Source organism: Lactuca virosa, chromosome 2 (genome assembly GCF_052849685.1).
Source record: "Lactuca virosa cultivar CGN04683 chromosome 2, Lactuca_virosa_CGN04683_v6, whole genome shotgun sequence".
NCBI classification, from domain to species: Eukaryota; Viridiplantae; Streptophyta; class Magnoliopsida; order Asterales; family Asteraceae; genus Lactuca; species Lactuca virosa.
The window spans coordinates 257,466,557-257,477,386 of NC_136427.1; the positions used below are offsets into that span (position 1 = coordinate 257,466,557).

General features: G+C 36.0%; 1 protein-coding gene across 1 annotated transcript; it reads left to right on the top strand.

Moving 5' to 3' along the window:
* Positions 1 to 743: 743 nt before the first annotated feature.
* LOC145160846 (Polynucleotidyl transferase, ribonuclease H fold protein with HRDC domain-containing protein) lies at positions 744 to 5,021 on the top strand. The gene is made up of 14 exons (XM_079080208.1): positions 744 to 1,678; positions 1,781 to 1,936; positions 2,020 to 2,178; positions 2,246 to 2,329; positions 2,435 to 2,514; positions 2,598 to 2,648; positions 2,736 to 2,844; positions 2,942 to 3,024; positions 3,164 to 3,209; positions 3,313 to 3,400; positions 3,491 to 3,660; positions 3,809 to 3,958; positions 4,046 to 4,135; positions 4,241 to 5,021. Exons 1-14 carry the CDS (start codon positions 938 to 940, stop codon positions 4,892 to 4,894), a joined length of 2,661 nt encoding a protein of 886 aa, XP_078936334.1. The 5' UTR covers positions 744 to 937; the 3' UTR covers positions 4,895 to 5,021.
* Positions 5,022 to 10,830: the final 5,809 nt, after the last annotated feature.

Here is a 10,830-nt window from a genome sequence, read left to right on the forward strand (position 1 = left end):
TCGGATCAGATTTGAATTTAGTTTGGACTATTCAGATCCATATTTTTAAAACCGAAATCAAATTGGATTTATTTAATTGGATCGGATCGAACTGATCTATTCAAATGAACATCTCTAAGCATTGTTATGCTTTAATAAGGTTGATACTTTTAATTTTTGTAAACAAAATTTTGATAACTTATTAATTCGGTTGTTACAAATTGAATGGAATGTTGATTCCGTAACTAACATATTTGTGTATAAAATATGCATTAAATCTTATATTATATGTAATTAAATTTAGTCGAATTCATATACAACAATAGTAAAAATAGGGATGTTTTTCAAACCTTACAAAAACCGTATAAACCGTACACACCAAACCACACCGCATGATGCAGTTTAGAACTTTTGCAGTGCAGTTTGCGGTTTTCAAAAATCTCAAACCGCACTTGCGGTGTAGTTTGCGGTTTTGACTCAAAACCGTACTGTGCATACCCCTAACAGTGACCCATATCCACTAGTCTTAGTGATACATGCCTTCATGATATGCAAGTTGATTTTACATTAGAACATAATCTAGTTGATATAATAAAAACAAAAATGTCACCCATGAAGTAATTTGTTTCAACATGCCATCAAAAATATAAAATAAATTTTACTTTGGTCAAACGTAAAAATATTATGAACCATTAAACATTTAAACACAACAAAAATAGAAAGTGAATAGGAAAACAAAATATTATGCCCAATGCTCTCCGTTTCACTATTCCCTCTTCCAAGCCCTAATAAAAGTGAAATTCGCTGCGAGACGAGGCTTGTTCTTCACTTCTCTTAACATGACAAAGAATCCCTAAACCCTAACCGCCTAAGGTTTCTCACCCCCAAAACCCCTCTCTTTCAGTGGCCTGATTAAACCCCCCCTTCCGGAACGCATTTATATCATCAAGATTCAGATATGGATCCCTCTCTCACCGAAGAAGCCCAAACCCAAAAATCCTCAACAAAAGCTGAAGCATTGAAACAGTTTTCTTCTTCTATGAAACCCCCTTCTTTCTCCTCTTCAATATCAAAGCTATCCGGGTCTTCAAGAGCCATCCCATGCAATAAAGATTTTCACTTCTACTTCAACTTCGAAGAATTCAAGAACCCAATTCAGGAGATGGCCAAACATTCCCAATCGATTCTTGAAACAATTGGGTCATCAGCCGAACAATTATGGGGCAAAAAGCAGATGAAGTTTCCTAATGGTGATCTTGATGATGACGACGAGGCCTATGACTGGTTAGTTAGTTTTAACGACGAGATGTTTGAAAGGTTTGATTCGTCTATTGACGAGTTTAAAAAGATCAGAAACAAAGAAGAGGAAACAGGTGTTAGGGTTACGAATTTAGTTGATGATGATGGGTTTCAGCTGGTTCAAGGCAGAAAAAAGAAAGCGTTCGATAAAGATTCATTAGTTAATAATAGTAATTCAAGTAGAAGTGCTGATAATAATCTGGGCAATGCATCTTCTGTGAAGGTTGTTTCAAGGGACAGTAATGCAATGGGGACACCAAAGGCGAAAGTTTCATTTCATATACCTTCCATTAGGAGGCCACAAGATGAGTATAAAATACTGGTCAATAATGCCAACCAGCCATTTGAACATGTTTGGTTGCAGAGAAGTGAGGATGGATCCAAATTGATACACCCACTGGTGAGTTACTTTTACTTCTATTATACCCTTATGAGTTTTACTTTGAATCTATTCATTTTATCCTTTTTAGCACACTTCACCTTGCTTCCTGTGTATCTGTAGGAGAATCTTTCGGTCGTGGATTTCATTGACAAAACAGTAAGCGATGTAGAGCCTGTAAAACCACCTCCAGTTGAAAGCACATCGTTCAAGATCATACAAGAAGTAAAAGATTTGAAGCAACTAGCTGCTACACTGCGTGAAGTCGATGAATTTGCGGTATTTTTTTTATAGCAGCATACTATGTTCATCATGAGATCCTTTCCAAATGGTTAATATTATGATTTGCTGTTCTTCTTTAGGTTGATTTGGAACACAACCAATATCGATCTTTTCAAGGGTTGACATGTTTGATGCAAATATCTACTAGAACAGAAGATTTTATTGTGGATACATTGAAACTAAGGGTTCACATTGGTCCATATCTCCGAGAGGTTTTCAAAGATCCTACCAAAAGAAAGGTATAAACAACATTTACAAAAAGACATAAAATTTGGAACTGTTTTATAACACTTCAATCTATATCAGGTTTTGCATGGAGCTGATCGGGATATTGTATGGCTGCAACGTGATTTTGGCATATACATTTGCAATATGTTTGATACTGGACAGGTTGTTCTTTTCCATTATTAGCAATTTTTGTTCCAATTTAAAATAAAAGTCTACTGTATATATATTATATTCTCAATGTGATTGTGAAAATTTCAAATTTTATAGGCCTCAAAAGTGTTAAAATTGGAGAGAAATTCTCTGGAGTTTCTTTTGCGACACTTCTGTGATGTTGCTGCAAATAAAGAGTACACTCTCTTCTTCCATTTTATATGATAAACTGTACAACACTTGCTGTTTTACTTTGTATTTAATTTTTAATTTCTTGTAGATACCAAAATGCAGACTGGCGATTACGTCCACTGACTGATGAAATGCTAAGGTAGATCTTGTTTATTGCATACATTATTTTCTCATTATAAGTACATTTTTCTTTTTATTTATGTGTGTTGTATTTTTATTTTAACAGATATGCGAGAGAAGACACACATTATCTTCTGTATATTTATGATCTTATGAAACGAAGGCTGCTTTCATCATCAACAGATCCAGATTGCCCTGAAGCACTTCTGGTAGAGGTAAGCTTTGATTTTTCTTTTCTGTATACATCCAATCTTATGAAAATAATTATTTAATATAAATTTACTTATTGATTTTGATAATTGTTGGTTTCAGGTATACCAACGTAGTTATGATATATGCATGCAGCTCTATCAGAAAGAGCTTCTGACTGAGAACTCATATCTAAACATATACGGGTAAATCACTATATCCGTATATCGTCTTTATGATTTAAAATTTAATGACTTGATTGTGATGGTTTTTTGATTTTTTTTTTAATTCCTATTTAGTTTATTATAAAAATATTAATGGGCACTTGTTTTTTCATGGATCCAGGTTGCATGCTGCTGATCTCAATGGTCAGCAAGTTGCCATTGTTGCAGTAAGTTGTTGCTTTGTGTTTTTCTTCAAGAACAAAATCTAATAATTCAAGAAACACTATTTTGAGGGTTTTTTTTTTTTTTTTTTTTTCAAATGGAATGCAGGGACTTTGTGAGTGGAGAGATGTTATTGCTCGTGCAGAAGATGAAAGCACCGGTTTTATATTGCCAAATAAATCACTCATTGAGATTGGTAATTTAATTGTTCTTTTATCTTTTCTTTGTGTTTACTACAAGGTTGATTTCTTTCTAACTTTTTTTAAACATCTTTTTTTTTATAAAGCAAAACAAATGCCAGTGACACCTAGTAAATTGCGACATGTAATGAAGTCCAAACACCCATATATCGAGCGCAACCTTGGTTCTGTTGTCAGCATCATTAGGCATTCCATGCAGAATGCAGCTGCATTTGAACCCGTGGCCAAGAAACTCAAGGAAGAATACATCGAAATTGTGAGATCTCTTGATTTTTTTTATTATATTCATAAAATTTCAATCTTTTCCCAACCCCTTTTGGGTATAACAAAAAAGAAGGAATACCCAAGATAAAGATGTAATCTTTATTTGAAACAAGGAGTTTTTTTTTCCTTAAATTGTGCAGATGGCTGCAAGAAATGCTAGAAATGCAGATGTTCAGGAAGCAGCAGTAAATGAAAATGTTAGTAATGCTGCAGAAGGTGACACTTTTGAAAAGGAAGTGGGAAACTTTATTGCTGGAGTCAACCAAAATAATAAATTGGACGGGTCTTCTGTATGTCATTGGCTCTCTTTACATCCATTTTGATATAATGTTTTTTTTTGGGTAATAAAATGATGTAATTGTCATATCATATGCCAGGGTTCCAGAGTAAGCATCGAGGTACAAAAGAAGCCGAGCCGTGCCTTTGGATCAATGTTTGGAAAGAGGAAACTAAATGCTGAATCAAAGGTCCAGTTTCTTGTAGTCAAGATTCTTTTATTTTGTTATTGTTGAGGGGTATTTTAGTCATTTTTGTTAAACTATTTGTTCGTTTGGGTTTGGGTTTGGGTACAGGCAACAGAGGAGATTAAGGTGGAACAGATCAAATCTTCTGTGTCCCTCCCATTCCATTCTTTCACTGAAAAACTCGAGTCTTCACGTCCTGTTGTACAAGAAACCTCAAATGTCAAGAAGCTTCCGGATGTTTCGCCTGCAACAACCACCTCTAAACCGGAAAACGACATTATTTTGCTGGAATCTGATTCCAGTGGGGAAGAGGAGCCAGCAGGTGCTCCGGAATCAACAGCCGCCAATGATCAGAGCGGGGAGGGCAAAACGGAAGATGAAGACAAAGTGATATTGTTGGATTCCGATTCCGGTTCTGGTGAGCGGAATCATGGGGAAGGAGAAGAAGATGGGGATGAGGGGAATGTGTCACTGTCGGATCTTTCTTCAAGCTTCCAGAAATTGAACCAGGGTGGTGAGGGTTCCTCAGGGCTTGTGAAGGTGACACCATTTGATTATGAGGCAGCAAGGAAAGAAGTAGGGTTTGGGGAAGGTGGTTCAGGTAGGGCTGAAGGGGAAGATGGTAAGAAGGGTAAGCGTGAAAAGAAGAAGTCGGGTGGTGGTCGTAAGGAGGCTGCTGGCGAAAGGAGTGGAGATTTTCAGTTGGGTAGGCGGCGGCAAGCTTTTCCGGCGACTGGTAACCGGAGTTCAACTTTCCGGTGAATGTTGCAGATGGAGACACCGTGTTGTTTGATTTTTATGTAGGACGTTTAAAGAATTTTCACCCAAGAAAACTTGATTAGCAGAACATAAAAAAAAATTATATATATTGAAATTGAGTTTCTTTGAAGTTGGTTTCGATGGGATTTTTGCCTTTGATTAATGATAACCCATCGTCAAATTTCATGCCTTGTTGTTAGTTAATAGAGAGACATGCATCTCGGTGGTTTTTTTTTCTTTCACATTTTGATATGCAATTGCCACATGATTGGATAAAGAAATGCATTACGTGATTAAGTATATAACATACTTCCGAATAACTTAAAATTCAAAAAGAACTTTCATACTACACATATTTTATTAGTGTTTTGTATCATTTATCAATAAAAATATCTGAATTGAAACTTAAAAGTATCATAAAGGACTAATATCACTAAAGTCCTATGTTTTTACACTAAATTGAAAAAGGCCCTGAGTTAATTTTTTATTTACTATGACCACAATATTTTCATTGACTTATCGTTTGAGGGCAAAGAGCCGGTCACCAGCAGGTAACCTGTACCATCCGGTCACCACTAAGCTATTCCCTAGCCATCACCTTTTACGAACAATCACTGCTAAAGGGTTTTTCATGTATTCGAGAAGGTTTTGACACTGAGAAGAGTTTCACAGTCCCCAATTTCGCAACTTGAAGCTCCGAAATCGTTGGTGAAGTAAGGTTGGAGTAGAAAGGTACGTGTATGGAAACAAGAAATTGACTCCGATTATGAGGATGGTTATCTTCGTCTATGGAGTATGGAGTTCCAAGTTTGAACTAACAAGTTGTTTTTTTGTTTTTTTATGAAACAGATGGCTTCTACTTCTGGAACTAAGAAGCCTAAAGGGCCTAAGCTCCCTGAGAAGACATACCTTCCAGACTCTGACTCCGATAATGATGCATTTGACTTTAGCTTCTTGGATTTTTCTGAAGAAACTTTCAAAGCCCCCTCAAGACTATGTGATGATCAGTTTCTTAACTTATTGTGTGACGAAAACTTATTAAGGAGGAGTATTGATGGAATGGTAGATGATGGAGACCTTCCTGGTGTCTAACAAAAAGAGCATGCCCACTTAGATGAGGACAATGAAGATGTTGGTGTGGAGTATAGGGTGCATGATCCCAATGTTGACTGGAAAGAGATGAGGCCCCGATTAGGAGACTGTTATGAATCCCCTGCTCAACTCAGGTTTGCTTTAACTAACTATGCAGTCCATGGAGGGTACCAACTTTATTTTGAAAAAAGTGATAGAGTGAGGGTTATAGCTAAGTGTGGTAGTGGAACCAGGGACAACAATGATAATAACAAAATGCAGTGTCCATTTAGGGTTGCAGCTGGATGGAAGTACAATGAAAGAACATTCCAGATAAAATTTTGTAATAAAATGCATCTGTGTGCTAGGAATTATCATTTTGGTTCCTTAGTTACTAGCAATTGGTTAGCCAAACACTACCTGAAAGATGTAATCATGAAGCCCAAGACGACATTGCTAGAGATGCAAGCAGATGTGCTACAAAGGTTTTCAGTGAGTGTATCTCTTGGGCAATGCCAAAGAGCAAGGGGTACTGCAATGGGGATGATAGAAGGGAAGTTAGAAGACCACTATGCCAAGGTTTGGGACTATGCAGCTGCAATTAGGTTGAGTAATCCGGGTACAACTTGCTTGGTGGGGGTAGAAAGTAATCTGGGGTGTAACTATTTCAAAAGGTTTTATGTTGGCTTCAAGGCTTTCAGAGATGGATGGAGCAGAGGATGTAGAAGGGTAATATGACTAGATGGTAGTTTCTTGAAGGGGCAAGTTAAGGGGGAGATTTTAACTGCTATTGGGAGGGATGCAGACAACCATGTCTACCCAATAGCATGGGCAGTTGTGAATGTTGAGAATAAGGACAACTGGACCTGGTTCATTGATAATTTGGTTGCTGATTTGGATCTTGGTGTTGGCAATGGATTGGTTGTTATCTCAGACCACCACAAGGTTGTGGACAGTGGTGCCAAGTGGTGGTGATGTGTTTGAGACTATATGTGTACTTTATTTGTTTTGTGTGTAGGTTGTGGACAGTGGTGCCAAGTGGTGGTGATGTGTTTGAGACTAGGTATGTCTACAATGGATACAAGGTTGATTTAGCCAATCACACTTGCACCTGCAACTTGTGGATGTTGTCGGGCACACCATGTGTGCATAGTCAAGCTGCAATCAACTATGTCCACAAAGATCCAAGTCAATTCCTTTCTTCTTGGTTCCACAAGGACAAATATGTTGCAACTTACAGTCAGAACATACAACCTGTAGGTGGAAGCTACTTGTGGCCAATGACTGAGTTTATTAAACCATTACCACCCCCAGTTAGAAGGATGCCTGGAAGACCCAAAGTAAATAGAGTGAAGCATGCATCTGAATCATAAGATGTCAAATACCCCTCACAAAGGTTAAAGGTTACTAGGACTGTGAGGTGTGGAAAGTGCCAACAACTTGGGCATAATAAAATTTCATGCACAAATGATGAGGTACCTAAGCCCCCTGTCCCAAAAAGGAAGATTGGAAGACCTAGGAAAGATGGGGGAGGCCAACCTATCTTTGACCAATTCCCTCCAGTTGAGCCTGCTATACCAAGAAGTGATGCTGCTCCTCCCCCAGTTTCAGAATGTGGTGATCAAGTTGGTGGGCCTGATATACCAAGAAGTGATGTTACTCCTTCCCCAGTTTCAGAATCTGGTAATCAAGTAGGTGGTCCTAATGTTAGTCCTCTGAAAAGGACTAAGATGATGGCAAGGAGAGGAGGGAAAACTAAAGTGTCTGGATCAAGGAACAAAACACCAAAGAAAACACCTAATGGTAAGAAACATAAGAGTGAAGCAAATGAGGATGTGTCCCTAACCTGTGATGAGGATTTTGTTGATCTTTTTACCCATGCACCTACTGGTAAGCAAGGTATGAGTCAAGCAAAAAAGGATGTTCAGGAACAAGAACATGATGACAATGAGGTGAAGGTGAGTGAAAGACTTACTTTACAGGAGTTGCTGATGTCTGGATATACACATGCTGAAGCAGTGGCTGCTATGAAAGAGTTATGTTCTGGTAATCAATATTTTTGGCTTTCATATTGTAGATTTACTGACTAGCCCTCCATATTGTAGGTTTATGGAGAGGTTGAGGAACAACAGATTGAAGAAAAAGAGGCTGAGGAAGGAGTTGAAGAGGTTGAAGAAAAAGAGGCTGAGGAAGAAGTTGAAGAGAGAGAGGTTGAGGAACAACTGATTGAAGAAGGAGAGGTTGATGAAGGAGTTGAAGAGAGAGAGGTTGAAGAAGAAGAAGTTGAAGGCATAGTGGTTGAGGAAGAAGGAGTTGAAGAGAGAGAGGTTGGAGCAAGAGTCCTACCCTCCAGAAGAAGTTATGGTGCTTACAATTTCCATTGGGAGAAAAAGAGGAAACCCTCTGAAAGAATTAGGAAAGTGAAGCTCAGGAAAATGGTTGAAGATGCTGATGGTGGTGGTTCCTCCAAAACCCCTTGGGTTTTAGAGTAAGGAGATGTGTTTAAGGGTTCAATGGGTAGAATGGGCATTAGTAAATAGGTTGCCCTTTTTGTAAACATCTACTTTGGGTACACTTGTCTTTTGGTAACAAGCTTCCAATTCATATCCATAATGTTTGGTAGAATTGGAAGTTTGGTTCTAATTAGGTTAAATGGTATGATAGTGGTTTGTGGGAAGCATTGTAAAGTACATTCCCATTTTTGGGTTGTTAACTAACATTGATATGTATGTCTTAAATGACTTAATTGTAATTGTTGTTACCTTCCATGATTTGTTTATTTTTATACATATGTATGTGTTAAAGGACTTAATACATTGTTATCATTAAGACATAATAAGTTGTTGTCATTGTCATCTCTTACAAAACCAAAATATTGCCATACATAACACATGCATCTACTTACTGCCTAACTTGACCAAAATACCCTTACACCTAAACTACTACTACCATTCCACCTGAACCTAACTAATGCCCACAATTTCACAGTGCTTTAACCATAACATTGTGAACCATAAACCCCATCACTATCACCACCACCAAAAGCATGACCATCATAAGTAGCTCCACCTTCAACAGGTTTAAAATATCCAGTTGAACTGCTTTGTTGTTCTTGGCCTCCTCCGAAAGCTTCAAAACCTCCATTCCAAATGCTTTATTGTTGTTAGCCTCCTCCAAATCCATATGGAACTTCCACATAGTCTCCTTGTAGTAAGTGTTTGGCAGGGGTGGATCGAGCCATAAAAAAAATTCGCATTTTTTTTTAGTCCTGCACAACTATCACTTGTTCATAATGGTTCAACAAGACCACAAAAAATTACTTAATATTACCTGATAGTTTGGACACCCCCTGAATTTCCTCCATGGATTATCGACAGTTTTGGAGATCGAGAATGTCGCAGGTTCATCACATTCGCATCTCAAATCTTCAGACCAACGATTCCTTAAAGCTCACTCTTTGTAACCTTGTGTGTGCGTGTTGGAAGAGCTTACCATCTTTTTGGTTTGACGTTGGAGAGAAGAATCGACCCAAAACTACCTCCAACGTTCGACTAAGCTATGCAACCTGCTGAAACCGGTGAAACTGACTCTTTGCCCTCAAACAATAAGTAAATGAAAATATCGTGGTCACAGTAAATAAAAAATTAAATGCAGGGCTTTTTCCAATTTAGTGCCAAAAACATGGGACTTTAGTGATATTAGTCCTATCATAAACAAGAAATTGCTTTTCTATATAACAATCTAAAAAGAACATGATATTTTTATGACATAATTATTTTCAAAACTACTATTCGATCATTGGTCAAATTATAATTTACTTTCACTTATAAAAATGTAGGTGTGTTTGGCAACAAGCTTTGATTTAAAAAAAAAAAAAAAAAACTTATATACAAAAAGCTTTTCAACCAAAAGTTATTTCAACTAACTTTTAATTTTTAATTTTTATGTTTTATGTAGAACTTGCGAGTAATTTGTCAATCATTTCTATATAACTACAATCTATTCTTAACAAACATACATTATGTATAATTTGACATAAACTATTAATTTAAAAGAAACAAAAACATAAGTATTTCATTTTATAAAATAAATACCATTTCTATTTTTCGCAATGTCAAGGAAAGCTACTAACAACCAATATTTTCTAAAATATTTAATACCCACTCATAAGAATATTTTAAATGTAAGATGCATTAATTATAAGGAATATTTTTTATAATTAATGTATTTTATATTTTTCAATGACAATATTTAATATAATTAATACATTTAACATTTCATTATGGTAATATTTTCTATAATTAATACTTCTTGTATGTGTCATTAGAGCACATATTAGAAAATCTTAATAATAATAATAATAATAATAATAATAATAAGCTAAATCATTGTTTATTATATTTTTATAAAATTTTAAAATAATAATAAATACCAAAACTATTAGATATTATATCTTTTATGTTAATAATAATAAAACGAAAGTAAAAAAAAAAACATAAATAATTGTATAATTATTTAGCTAATGGAGTTGATTTGTACACAACGGTTTTTCTCCGTACACAATAATTTGTGTTTTAAAATATTGTATTATACAACTCTATAAAACACAAATTTTTGTGTATGGAAAAAATTATTGTATAATAGTCAAATTAAAATCACAAAAAAAATATTTAAGATTTAGAAGAATATATTTCAATATTTAATATTATTATTTTCTTATATTTATCTTTCAAACCATTTAAACCACTATGTTAAGGTATGTCATTTACTCATTTAGTGGTGATCGGACGTCCAAGATTTGTCAATTGTCATCATCAAGTTGGACAACCGGAATCAAACGGAAGGAGGTAAAGTGTCATTATTTGAAA